This window comes from Tiliqua scincoides, chromosome 3 (genome assembly GCF_035046505.1).
Source record: "Tiliqua scincoides isolate rTilSci1 chromosome 3, rTilSci1.hap2, whole genome shotgun sequence".
In the NCBI taxonomy this organism is placed as follows: domain Eukaryota; kingdom Metazoa; phylum Chordata; class Lepidosauria; order Squamata; family Scincidae; genus Tiliqua; species Tiliqua scincoides.
The window spans coordinates 235,025,423-235,039,691 of record NC_089823.1 but is presented as its reverse complement, the minus strand read 5'-3'; the positions used below and the strand labels follow the sequence as shown (position 1 = coordinate 235,039,691).

Here is a 14,269-nt window from a genome sequence, read left to right as displayed (position 1 = left end):
TTTGTGTGCAATGCCAGGCCAGTCTTGCTTGCCGTGGGCTCCCACCAGGATAGCCGTTGTTTTGCCTGGGAAAAGCACCCACCCTGCAAAGCAATGCCCAGCTTTACGGGAGGACTGCAGCAGTCATTTTGCCGGCATCTTCTGTCCCTCTCTTCTGCACTTCTTCCATTGGACTTCCCACCCCACCATTCCCTTGCTTCTCTGCTCTGAGTGGTCGCTTTCATGGGTCGGTCCTCCTGTCCCTCACTGCCCTGATGGAATCCTGCCATGTGTCTTTGCCTGAAGCGGGGCAGCAATCCGTCCTTCCCTCCTCTGAAATGGAGCCTTCCTGCCTTAATGCCCCAACCTCCCTTAGCTGAGCCTTGTCCATTACCCATCAGCCCCCTCTCTCCAGAATTGCTCCCTCCAGAGAGTCTAGGAAGCCCCCAGTAGGTGAAGTCAGTGCATTTTGCAGGCTGTTCAGGGACATCTCCAGATGACCTCTGTTGCCAGTGGAGGAGGCAGCGAGTGCAGGCATGGTCACTGAGCAAGGCAATTGGTGTATTTGTGTGCAGCTGTTTCCTTTGAAGCTAGGAAACGAGCATGCAGCAATACAGCAAATTTTGGAATCTCTTCTTCCTTTCAGGATAAGGGGGAAGGAGTGTGCTTTTCACTGAGAGTTGCTGAGTCTTGGTTTGAGTGGAAAATGGGTAGTAGGTCGAGAGGAGTGGCACCAGAGCTCCTAGGCAGAACTTCTCCAACAGTTCCTCTACACAGCCTGGTACCATAGTTGAGGAGCATGTGCCCTAAAGAACGGTGCCTGTGGAACTCCCTGTGACTGGAGCAAGTGATCCAAACCATATGCCCCCAGGCAAAGCACAGGTGAGGTTAACGAACACTCTGATCTGAAAGAAATAAGTTGGGATACTGGTGATAATGCTCTCTTTGAATTGCCTGAGCTGTTGGCAATGCATGCATTCTCCTGTGTGGGGTTTGCTTGCTTATTTCTCAGCATAGCCTGCTATGTTCTGTCCTTCACTTACCAGTAGTACTCTCTCTAGTGCTTCCCAGCTTACAAAATGCTGGATGATAATCTTGTTTTTCCTGACTGAAACATAGCAATACCCTGACTGTAACCCAGTAAGCATTGTGACCAAGCCAGCCTTTGAATCCTGAACGCCTACATGGCACTTGCTCTCTCCAATACTTTTTGCCCTTGCAACTGTACCATTCCTTACCAAATTAAAAAGATTCAAAAATCAGAAAAACTCATCAGGTGAACTTCAGCATACAGAATTGCAAGAATGGTAGGAGTCTGGTACATCCTTGTCTCCGCTCCCACGGAGCTCCAAACCACTTGCATTTCTGGCCAAACAATCACATAAGTGTGTTTTATGATTCTTTGGGAGACATTTCCTTGCCCCTTCCAAATTGTTACTTGTTTCTGTGGCAGGTGCTCCCCTACTCATCTCCTGGCATTTAGGAAAAGGTGCTGGTAGCAGTGGTGTACCAAGGGCTGGACAGCAGGGCTAGTGGAGATTGATTCCTATGGAGACACTGGAATGGTTGGACCTAGGTCAGAGGGTGGGACTGTAGGTTGTATTTGAGGGCCACTGACAGGACTTGGAGGGTAGCACAGAAAAATGTAGCACAGTGACTGATCTTGATGCCAGAAGCAGCCATCATGAACTCGCAAGGTGTTGTCATCATCATCTTCCCTCCATCATGAACTTGCAAGGTGATCTTCAATATTGAAAATCTAGTCCCAGCGGCCCCTGTGCCATGTGGGGACACAGTGGGGTGGTGTTAAATAGGAAAGGAAAACATGCCAGAGATGGCTGGTGTGGGTTGTAATTTTCCCCTACTTGTCTTGCTTCAGATGGCAGCAGCAGGTACAAACGCGTGAGCTTTTGTAGCATTTAATTGGAAGCAAGACAGACATGTGACAACTGCCAAGCCAGACTGCAAGTCTCAGTCCTGTGGCTGAACACCCTAAATATGGAAAAGATGAGCGAGGTTGACATCCATATTTTAAAAAATGGTTTTTCTGTTGCCTGTCTTAATGAGAGCAGGAATTCCAGTAGGATATCCAGATAGGGAGAACAGAAGCCTGGCCTTGGTGTACACTTTGTCAGGCCTCTTAATGGAATGGGATTCCTCTCATGGGTAAGAAGTGGGAATGTAGAGGGATTGTCAACATGTTAAATTCTCTGTTCCTGTTCAACTTGCCCAGTTTTCTCTGCTGGCAAGTTGAATCCAGGTGCTGCTTAGGTTTGTCCCGTAACATGCAGCCAGGGGAGGTGGTGCAGTGCACTGTATGCCTTCCAGCATGGATGCAACATTTTGAAGTTGTCCTGCAAGTATTTTAAGCCAAACAGAACCCTAACACAGCGGGGTGAAACAGCCTATCCTGATGATTTTAAACCAGTGTGTGGCAGCACATCATTGTGCCATGAGAGGTTTGCAGGTGTGCCACGGGAGTAGGAGCACAGCAGTTGATAATCGCTGAAAAACTCTTCCATGTTCTGTGTCTGTTTCTAGGGCAACTGCCTGTAGTAACACATTGTCTGTCCCGCTCCCTCTGAGGGCTGGTAGAGGAAGAGGGACAGCAGTTTGTTACTATAGACAGTTGCCCTAGAAAGTGAGACGCAAAGCATGAAGAGTCTCCCAGAAGTGACGTCACAAGAGGCAAAGACCACAGAGGTCAATATACTGTCAGAACAAAAGCATTGAAAATTGGTGGCCTAACTAAGTTCTCACCCTGTTATGGTCTTCTTCTTGCAGATTTTGTGTGTTAGTGAGGTACATGAAACACAGGGGATGTCATCTCCCACTTGAAGTGGTATATTGCAGAGTTCTCCCAGCTTGGCAGTCTGCCTCTTGGTTCTTGCCAGCTGCTCCATGTGTATGCAGTCCAGGCCTTGGTACCAATCAGTTCTGGGCTGTACCTTCTTAGGCTGCTGTGTGTGTGTGTGTGTGTGTGTGTGTGTGTGTGAGGGAGGGAGAGAGAGAGAGAAATATTTCTGAATGTTTTCCCAACTTAAAATGGCTCCCTACATATAGCAAACCATTAGTTTGAATGTAGCTGTCTCTGATGTGCGAGCATGCTACAAATGAGAAGCTTTTCACATGGGGAAGCAGTCTAAAAAAAAAAAGATAAATATCTCCCCTCCCCTGCATTGTGAAGTGGTCCACTCCAAAATTCTACTGCCTTGTGCTGGCTAGTCCTCAGTGAGGTAGTAAATGTGTGGGCTGCATGCTTCAGTAGGGCTGGTTCAGATTATGGAACACGCTTCCATATAGAAAACAAGCATTTCAGAGAGAAGGCTAGGCTACAGTCTGACATGCTAGTTCTCTGTCTCAGTGGCGTCACTAGGATTTGCGTCACCCGGTGTGGGAGGCCTGTGCATCACTCCATGTAGTGGGCGGGGCAACACATCAGGTGGTGGGCATGGTGGTGTACCATCACCCTGCCTCCACCTGTTTTTTGGCTGTACATTTTGTTAGAACACAGATATTTCAAAGTGGCTTGTTTCATTGCATTCTGCATGAAATTACGCATTGATTGATATAGAACATGATGGTATTATTCCTCCAAATTCTGATTTTAGTGATTTTGAAAACTTGTAGAGTCACACACACCCCGTGTCAACTTACTAACACCTTATTGCAGCTGTTCTCAAACTTTTAGCACTGGGATCCACTTTTTAGAATGACAATCTGTCCAGGACCCATTGGAAGTGATGTCATGGCCAGAAGTGATATCATCAAGCAAATTACAATAAATAATTATAAATAATTAAAATAAAATAATTAAATAAGGGGGAGCCAGTCCTGTTCTACCAAGTGAATCTACTCTGAAGTAAGTCCCATAGTGGTCAATGGGGATTACTCTCAGGAAAGTATGGGTAGAATTGCAGCCTTTGAACCAAAGGCTATGCATGTCTACTCTGAAATAAGTCCCATAGTGGTCAATGGAGCTTACTCTGTAGTCTGTCTGCAATAACATCCCCCCAAAAAGAATCAGTGAGAACTTCAGCCCTCCCCAGTGCCCAGTTTAAAATTCTTCTGTTTCAAGCATATCAAGAAAAAGACCCACCTGGCTTTGCAAGTGTAAAATAGAAAACTTTCCCCTTACCATTCAAGCCTCTTTTTGTGTCCTTTTTAGTGGGGGGGGGGGGGGGGAAGGCCGCCTTCTGTTGCATTCCAGCTCCATCGGATCGGGACCATTCTGGTGTCCTCAGATTCCCCTTTACCTGACCTGACCACCAGCCAAGGCACGTCTGCCTACTCTGGAGTAAATGCGACATGAGGCTGCTTTTCTTTCCATATGTCCCCATTGACTTGCAGCTGGAAGGGAGGGACTTCCTTCTCAGGTGTTTTTGGGGGCTGCATTCATTGGATCAGGACCATTCTGACCTCTTTGGAGTCCTCTCAGCCTACCTTGACTAAGGCAAGTCCGCCTGCTCGCGAGTAAACACGGCCACATGGCTTTGTTTTGGGCTCAGACATGCAGCTGGAAGGGGGGAGCTTCTCCGGTGTTTTGGGGGGACTGCATTCTTTGGATCAGGACCATTCTGGTGTTGTTGGATTCCTCTCAGTCTTCCCTTTCCGACGGACTATGGCAAGTTTGCCTACTCACAAGTAAACGCACGATACGGCTCACTTTCACTTTCTATAACGATCCATGCATTTTTTCTTTCTGGTTTTTTGGCCATAACTTTTGAAGGAAATGAGTTATTTCAATTCTGTTTATTGCATTGTATTCTGCTGAGAATTCTGCATTCAACTGTGTATGGCATGATGGGGCAGCTCCTAACGCCGTGATTTTAGCGCGTCATCCCCCAGGGTGCATCACCCCCTCCGGCATGTCACCCGGTGTGACCTGCACCCCCCTAGCGACACCACTGCTGTCTTCAGGGACTTTCTAAAAAATATGTGGTAAGATTCAGCCACATGAGTGCCCCAGTTCCACCATGGCTACCTGAAGGGGAACAGCCCAGATGCAAGGTGAATCTGGATTTCACCCAGATCCCTTTAGTGAAAACCAGGTCTCTGTATGGAGTGTGGATGGGCTACTGGGTGACCTAGGACTGAATGTGAACCAGCTTCTTCATCTTGTCTTGTCCCTGGTGTTCTAACCAAGCATTCAGCAGCCCCAAAGTGTTTTGGAGCCACTGTGTGCCAACTCTGGGGTCTTTCCTGAGAAGGAGAAGCAGCATCTCATTTTCTTTCCTTGTTTCCCCCACCGCCCATCAGAGAGATGGCTGCATTTGCTGGTTGGCAGAGCTCCATGCAGCTGTCCCTAAGCTACTGCCTTTCCTGTTCCATTAACTGCAAGCTGCACTGGGGAGTGGGGGGCATATTGGATCCTGCTCAGTGACTGTGGTGGGCCTGCTGTGCCTCTTCCTTTGCATTCCTCTCTCCCGTTTTTGCTGCTTTGTAAAACTTGGTTTGGGACTGTGGTTGGAGTATGTTTCTCCCTGTTGTAAATTCAAGTGCTGTCTCCACCAGACCCGGCATCTACCCTGCTGGTTTTTCCTTGACACTGGTGAATGTCAGAAGATGTGGCCTCCACATTCATGGTTAACTCCAGTTTTACTTATATGTGTGCCCAACTGAGTGAATCCAAAGTTGAAATACACTCAACATCAAGACTACTGCCTGGGGTGTGGGGGCTTTTGTTTCTTCTCTTTGTACAGGGTGGGTTAAATTCTACTGGATTGTTGTGTTTTTATCCAGATTTTATTGTTGTCTTAAATGATATTGCACAATGTTTTGGGAAGGAGATATTATGAAAAGGTTGGATCTAAATGCTGTATTAATAAACAACTGATTGCATAAACCAGCAAAAACCAACTCTCTGTCCAGGGAGGCAATATATTCTCCCCTCATGTGGACCTCTTAAGCTGAGTTTTGGTGTAAAATCTGCATGCTCATTTGTCCACAAGGAAACACTTTTCAGAAGGAGGGATGTGTTGCAGCTCTGTTTGGTGTGTTGTATGCAATGCCATATTCCAGGAGGCCAGTAGAGCTTGACCACCAGTGAATATGGCAAGATGCACATTGAGCCATGAAGATTATTGTCTGGAGAATTCATCTTTTTTCTCTTCCCCCCCCCCCCGCCCCACTTGACCATCCTGGATGTAAATGATTGCGGAGCTGTTCAATCTGGCAAATGGAGTTTGGTGACATGTAAGGAATCTGAGGCAGCAGAGAGGGAGAGTGGCTCCTGAAATGTTTTATTTGTATTACTGGGGGGGGGGGGGGTAATTTGGAACAAGTGAATATTTGTGAACAAGTTCCACACCAGCAACTCGACTGCTGCAGCCTGTCCTTCAGTTGCCCCGTTACAGGGTTGTATGCAAGCAGCCTGTTGTATCGGGGTGGGAAGACTTCATCCTTGTGCTGGTCTTGGCTTTCCCCCCTGAGTCCTGGCGTTCTGCCAAACAGAGGCTGCGCAGGAGCCCCAAGATGCCTCACAGTTTGTTAAAATTAAAAATTGGAATACAACAAAATTAAACGCAAATGTTTATTTTTTCATCAGTTCTGTGCACGTCTTCTCAGGAATTCATTTCGAAGCAGCCTGGTTTCCCTTGGCTTGCTTCTGGGATGAATTTCAAAGCATAATGGTACACACGCCCCTTGGTCAACCTCTGTATAAATGCTGGTGATATAATTTGGTTGTCTCCTAAGGATCCAGTTTGCTCCCTTTCCCATAATTCCCCCCCCCCCAAATCATCCTGTAGTTTCCCATGACGATGTAGAAATGAGCTTGGCTTCCAGCAGCCATGGAGAATCTCTCTGACCCGTGTGAGTTTGCAAAACTCTTCTTGGCATGCAGTGCCTCTGCTTTCAGCTGAGCCTCCCAACCCGTACATCTCTACTCTCTCTGCCTTTGGCTTTAATTCCCTCTTATCCTCACTTGATCCCAGTGCTTCATGCAAGAGACCTGCCAGTGATTGTTTCTTCTCTTCTTCCTGCCCTCACCTCATCTCCCTCACCAGGTACCAGGACTGTTTTGCATTCTATGCACATACCAGAAGGGACAGTTTTGTAATCAAGTGCACAACATGGCATGCTGAGAATCTCAATCTCCATTTTGGGGGGGGGGGGGAATCATGCTTCTGTTAGCCATAGCAGGTGAATGGAACTGCCATGTTCAGGGAATGTGTACCTCTAAGCACCAGGTGCTGTAAACCAAGAAGGGATAGCTGATGCTTTTGTGATTTGGGTTCTCTGAAGCTTCTGGTTACAGACAGAATCCCAGGCTTTGTCAGTCTGTTCCAGTAGGGCTGGCCTTATGTGGGATCCAAGCAGTGTGTGACTGACTGGGGATTCAGGTGGTTGGTCTCTTCATACAGGTATAATCTTGCCTTGCTCTGTGGAGCTCAGGGCAGAGATGTGTGCTTGTCTCATTTTATCCTGTTAGGTTAAGTTGAGAAATTGTTGTCCAGGTGTGGCACCTGCTGCCAGGCATTCTCCCTATATCTGTGTCAGTTCCCACCCCCCACCCCCACACACAGTTTCTCTACCCTGGGGACACCTACCACACACCCCTTCTCCCTTCTGTCCTTCTCTCTTCAGTTGGGAGCATCTGTCTGCAGAGGACTTAACCACTGAGTTCTTCAAAACTTGCTGGTTTGTCCTAAGTCTCTTCCCTGGTCTGCTGCTGTTAAAAAGGAGGGAAAATGGATGGCTGATGTCTTCAATTTGGCTGCCAAGTCCTGGATTATCCACTTGAAGTCAGAGTTGTATCCCAAAGTGGTTGAAGTCCTTGAGTGAAATTTAAACCATCTGAATTTTCCCCCCACAATGAAAGCTTGCTCTCATTCTCTCCGTTTTAATGATGTGTTTAAAATTTTCACAGCATGTAATAAGTGTTCACTTATCAAACAACAGTGGAGTTTAGGGATTTTTTATTATTTTTCCCCCAGATAAAGGAAATGTAAAATACATTTCAACTAAAGAAGATGGGATTGGACAAGATAAATCAGATGCAAGTGCACATGATTGGGCAGTGGGCTCCAGAATATGGTGACATTCCTTAGTCTGCCCCTCAGAATTCCATCTGGGTTTGTGGGGAAGGGGTGACCAGGAAGCTCCCTCCTTACCTCTGCTGTTCTAGCAAGCTCCCGTCCTCCCTTTGGCCTCCTCCCTCGAATTCTCCTGCTCCCCTGTGCGCCATTCCAAGAGGAGGGCTCCATCCTTTCACCACAGGCTGTTCTGGTTAGCTGGTGAGTCATGAGAGATGAAGGGCATTCAATCCCCACCTGTCACTGGGGCCTGGGTAGCAGAGTGCGGGGGTGTTTCCCGGCTCTTCCTGGTGCGTTGCTTGCACCGGCAGAGCTGTGTGGCAGGCAGCAGGGTGGGGGGGAAGATAGAGAGAAAGCCAAGCACTGGCTGCTGAGCCCCAGCGGCGGAGTTAGCATGCAGAGCACGCCGTCGCTGGCCGTAAATGCCTTTGACTTTGGATAAAGCCAAGCAAGAAAATTGATGTTCTTTTCCATCCTATTAGCAGGAGCTTAGTTCCAGCGAGGAGAAAATGATGATTAAAAGGGTCAAGTCCACTCAGCTTCAAACAAGCCGTACCTTGGACATAGTGTCTCTTTAAGATCTTGGCTTGGGAATGTGCGGGTGGGGGTGGGGAGGACAGGAGGTCACTCTGGAAGCGAGAGATGTGTGGAGCAGGGGTGGTGCCAGTACAAGTGCCCATGCCCCAGAAAAGGGAGGGGGAAGGGCCAGATAAAGGACAGAAGAAATCTTCTCTGGGGAGGCCCCTTCACTCAGTGGATATAGGGCATAGGGAATGCAAGAGGTCTTTGGTGATTTCCTCTGACGTCTCCCCCATTAGACAGGCTCTCAAGCCACAGGCTGGGAATGATTCTGGCTTGAGACCCTGAGGAATTGTTGATTAGTGCTGGGAGCAGTTTGTGTTGGGAGTGGAGCAGCGATCTGACTCGAGAGGAACCCGCTTCACTTCCTGCCCTGGATCAGTGCTTGAGAGGCCCTGAGGAACAAACTCTTTGATGAACAGATGCAAGGATGGCCTTGCTGGATCAGGCCAAAGGTCCATGTTCTGCCTCCAACATCTCCAGGCGCTTGCAAGCAGGATACGAGGGAAATGGCTGTTCCTTGCTCTTTGTTCCTCTGACATCTGGTATTCAGAGAGATACGACCTCTGTCCATGAAGGAATTTGATCAACATGAACTAGTTTGGGTGGGAAGGAAGTGGAGACTATGAAGCAGCGAGTTAGCCGAACTGCTAGTGATGTTTAGGGGGTTACAAACCCGTTCACTCCTTGAAGAAAATATCATTTTGCTGCAAGAGGTGGTGGGGGGGAGAGGTATGGATATGTACAGATCAGGGTTCCTGGTGGATTTGAGCAGGAGTGGGAGGAAGGCTGGAGAGTTGTGATGGTCCATTGGGTCAAGTGTGTTGGAGTTGAGGCAGGCAGGCTGCCCAGAGAAGCTGGCCCTAGGTATATGACACTCGAGAGATCCCGCCCTTCCTTCCCAAGCGCCACCTTGTCCTCTGCTTTGGAGAATTGTTGCTACCTGCTTGTTAATTTCACCTGTGGGCAACTGGTTTTCCAGGAAGCCCTTGGTGCTGTGTGCTTCACAGCAGCCCATGAAAATAGAGGTTCCTGCCTCCAGGAGCTTTTGGAGATTGAGGTTTGATGACAGCAGGAAGAGAGAGGGGCAGGGATAGAAATGGCCAAGGTAACTGGGGGTGAATGGGAACCAGTTATAATCCTGAGCATTTTTCTAGACCGTTCAAGGCACACAGACATTCTCAGTCATCCTTACATTGGCCTCGTAAGACAAGTGGGTGCTGTTAGCCTTGCATCTGCAGTATGGAGACAATGAGGCCAAGGGAGTGGCTTGCTCTAAGGGTGCCTGTGGAGGTCATGGCAGAGGCAGGTTTTGAATTTGGACACTGGTGTCTGGACCAAAGGCAGGTGGTGATCTGCCTGTGCATGTTGAGACTTTCTCTGTATCATGAAGTCTAGAAACATGAGGTGGTTTGTATGCTAGTGCTGCTTTAGGGGTCAAAAGCGTGCTGGTGGGAGGTGTATTAGGGGGGTGACATACCACTGTATGATGTGGGAAAAATAGATAAGATCAATCTAGCAGAGTCACTTACAACTTATTTTTTTTTTCTCTCTCTCTCTCTCTCCTTACCAGGTCAGCAGAGTTTTACGACCTGAAGGGAAATTCATCTCTATCACCTTTGCCCAGCCTCACTTCCGCAAGCGCCATTATGCCCAGCCTGTGTATGGCTGGTCGGTTCGCCATGTTACATATGGCAGTGGTTTCCATTACTTCCTCTATGTTATGAGGAAGGGGGAGGAGCTGTCCCCTTCAGATCTGGCACTGGGGCGGAGCCTCTACCTCCGTCCCAGCAGCCCAACTCCTGTGCGCTACCTCCAGGACAGTGACAGTGAGAATTACCTCTGCACCATTGAATTGTGAATGCCTGGGAAGAAACAGGGGTTACGGAGGAGGAATTGCAAAGAGCCTACCCCAACACACACAAGGAAAATGGATCTGGTGATCACTGACCAGTTTGTCTGCTGCTTGGTTGCTGGTGCCAGAACTTCTCCAGGTCACTTTGGGTGACTCCTGCATATTTAAGAAAAACATTTTAAAAAAATATCCAGTGCCTTCTCTGCAGTTGCCAACAAGAGCCAATTCCCACCCATGGAAAAAGTTGGGAACGTTTTCTGCTGCCAGTTCTGTTGTAGAAAAGAACTTTTTCCTCTCTGAATCCTCTCTGCTGTTTGTGTCTCCAAACTGTGAACCAGTTTGTGGAAAGGGCGTGTGTGTGTGTGTACGCATGGGATCTTCCTTTTTTAAGTCTTTTTGCTGGGCAGAAATTTCTCCCTGCTCCCCAGTTTGTTCTGGGGTGGTTCAAACTGGCTGCGGTTTCCCAGCAGGAAATTTGGGCAATGAGCATCTCCGAAGAGGCTGGGGTGTGTTCCCCTCTGCCATTTTCCAGGCTTGGAGTGGCTTTTACCTGCTTCACTGACTTTGAAAATGGCCGTGAGTGAGCACTGCCAAATGCGGGTGTCATCTCTACTTTTTCCTTCACATTTGGCTAGTAGTTGTTGATAGCCTCCCAATGCTGTGCTGTGGACTTAAGGATAGAGGACTAATGGACTATGATCTGAAGCTGTTGCTGAGCTGGAATGGGGAGGAACACCTACCAAAATTGCTTTCTGAAAGCATAATACTGGACTGGGGCACCTTCCCTATGAGGAAAGGCGACAACGTTTGGGCCTCTTCAGTCTAGAAAAGAGGTGCCTGAGGGGGGAATGATTGAGACATAGAAAATTATGCAGGGGATGGACAGAGTGAATAGACAGACACTCTTTTCCCTCTTGCATAATACCAGAACCAGGGGACACCCACGACAGTTAAGTGTTGGGAGAGTTAGGACAGACAGAAGAAAATATTACTTTACCCAGTGTGTAATTAGTTTGTGGAACTCCTTGCCACAGGATGTAGTGATGGCATCTTGCCTGGATGCCTTTAAGAGGGGATTGGAGGAATTTCTGCAGGAAAAGTTCATTACTGGTTACAAGTCATGGTAGGTACATGCAAGCTCTTGGCTTCAGAGGCAGACTGCCTCTGATTGCCAGATGCAGGGGAGGGCACCAGGCTGCAGGTTGTGTCTTGTGCGCTCCCTGGGGCATTTGGTGGGCCACTGAGATACAGGAAGCTGGACTAGATGGGCCCTTGGCCTGATCCAGCAGGGCTCTTCTTATGTTCTTATGAGTCACTTCTGTAGTTTTAATTTTATAGTGACCATGAGGTCTAGAAACTTTTCCGTTTGTTTAAATCCTCACTCTACAAACTGCAAAGGAACGAGCAGTTTTAGGGACCCTGTTTTTGCAAGCCGCAGCAGAATTGCTATGTTGAAACACATGATAGCTTTTGGGGGGAGCCATGTGGTTGTGCGCTCCCCCTCCCTGCCCCCATCCCCACCATTGTGTAAGCATCAAGGCAGACTTGTATGCATACCTTGTATCTTCGAAGGGTGCCTTTGAACCGGTCACAATCTCTCCGCCTAAACTACCTCACAGAGTTATCAAGATTGGGATGTAACCCCACCCCATGTACCACCAGCTTTAGCTCCTGGGAGGAAGAATGGGATATAAATGGGGAGGAGTGTGTGAATACAAGTGGTATTTTCAGGCTTATGTCTACAGAGGGAAGGCTGACTTTAAATATATTTGTATTGAGTTATACATGTTCTTAAGTGTAGATGGGTAGACCTGTATGCTGTGACTCTGCGAGAGTGCAGAAAGTTGAGGATTTTCTGCTGGTTAAAGCATTTAAGCTTCCTGAGGCTCTTGACTTTCATTTAGAAAAAGAGCAAGTTCCTAGCCCCCATGGCCTGGAAACAAGTAGAGGATTCCTGCTCACGATTGTGAGATGTCTGGGGGCAGGGCTTTGGTGTCCTGCATAGATCTTTTCCTTGCTTGAAAGGAGCACTACTGGATCAGATCAGTTCTGTGGCTCAAACTGCTTTGCACGATCGACAACCAAATACTTCCAGGAAGCCCACCAGTGATGATGCCTGAAGGCAGCAGCCCTCACTGGTATATCCAGCGGCTGCCTCTGACAGTGAAGGCTCAGTGTAGCCCTCGTTCCTAACAGCTGATGAGAGACCTCTCTGCCAGGATTGGAGGCAAGAGACAGACAGACAGACAGACAGACAGACAGACAGACATAAACTTACTTCCACAAGGACTAGCAAATGGGGAATAAATTCTGCTAAATAAGAAGTCATGCAAATTTGTTTAATTTGCATGATTTATACAGAGCATAAAATATTTCTTTTCTTGGTAAAGAATTTGGGTTCCTTTGACACAGAGTGTCAAATGTTTAGTGCGGCACATGCTGTGCTAGATAGATTGGAGCTGGTTGCAGTTCAGTGACAAGAGCAAGCTGACCAAGAATAGCCTGGGAACTGGATATCCAGGCAGATTCAAGGCCAGCGTGTGCCGTGGCAGCGAGGTCCTTGGGTCAGCGGGCAGAACACGTGCAGGGAATGCTTTGCTGGGATCCCCAAGTCCAGCTATCCTGTATTGAAGTGGTTGACCAGACTGGATGGGGTTCCTGCTTCCTTCGGTGTGGCTGTACCCAGGGAAATCAAACCTATCTTGGCTATGGCTCATTCCAGCTGTGCGCTCCGTTCTGAGTAGGACAGATGATGTGAGTCTTGACAGGTTGGAGCTTAGCAAGCTAGGCAGAGTGGCACTGCCACGCCTACACAGCGTTGCAGAGGTCCAGGGCAAGCCAAGCAGAACACAACAGCAGAGCCCTGGAAAGGGCATTTGTGTCCAGGCATCATGTTTGCTGCTTCCTGACAAAGTCCCTGTCTTGTTACCTCTGCTCCCCCCTCCCATTCCCCCCCCCCCACTAATTTTGGAGGAAATCCAGCTCTCTGCTCTTTGTGATCACTAATGAAACTGCCAGAGAACCTGTGAATCATTTTAATTCTCTTCATCCATCTTGAATGAGGGAGAGAGGAAGAGACCAGAGCTTGCCTCCCTTTCTCCGTTCTCATCCCCAATGCAGATCTTACAGGGGGGGGGGGGAAGCGTGGAAAAAGGAGGCAGAGATGGAGGTTTTATTTTTTTTTATCCTCTTCCACAAGCAAATTGCTTTAATCCTGTTTCTGTCTCTTGAATAATTGGAAAAACCAGCACTCAGGAAGAAGAGGGCAGTGCAGCGTTCCCAGTTCTCTTCTCACTTCTTGTCTCCAGAGTAATGCTAGAAGTATGCTTGATCGTTCTGGATGTGATTGAATGGGCTTTCTCACTACACACTCCCTTGCATAGAGTTACCAGGAAAGCAGTGATCTTTGTTGAGTTCACAGGCTCTCACTAACAGATCATTCCCAAAGAGCAGCAGTGTTCACAACAGAATCCTTGAGCTGCATTGCAAACACGTGGTACAAAGATACTTTGCCTCCTTCCAGGGTCTCTCTTACCAGGGCTAAAAATGTTGTAATTGATTTAACACCTGTCTTTTAATTGCAGATGAAAAGTGTGGATTTTTAATAAGCTCTAATGAGAGTTGTCTCCCTCTGAAAGGATGTCTGAGGCTGTTAACATAATCTGTGTACATTTCTCTCTTTTCTAATGTAAATCTTACAGTAGTATAAATGACATCAAGTGCCTTTTATGTGCTGAATTCACAACACCCAATTTTTCTGCATTTGGCTTGTTCTGTTGTATCTTAAAAGAGTGCTGATATGAGTGATCCACATATATTT

The 14,269-nt window shown here is 47.8% G+C and overlaps 1 protein-coding gene across 1 annotated transcript in view; it reads left to right on the top strand.

Annotated features, from left to right (window-relative positions):
* The window catches only part of EEF1AKMT4 (EEF1A lysine methyltransferase 4), a 28,610-nt gene extending 16,286 nt beyond the window's left edge, over positions 1–12,324 (top strand). The window contains exon 3 of the mRNA XM_066621563.1: positions 10,168–12,324. Coding sequence (XP_066477660.1) covers positions 10,168–10,455 — 288 coding nt within the window. The 3' untranslated portion in view covers positions 10,456–12,324. The remainder of the gene's footprint in view (positions 1–10,167) is intronic.
* The last annotated feature ends 1,945 nt before the right edge of the window (positions 12,325–14,269 follow it).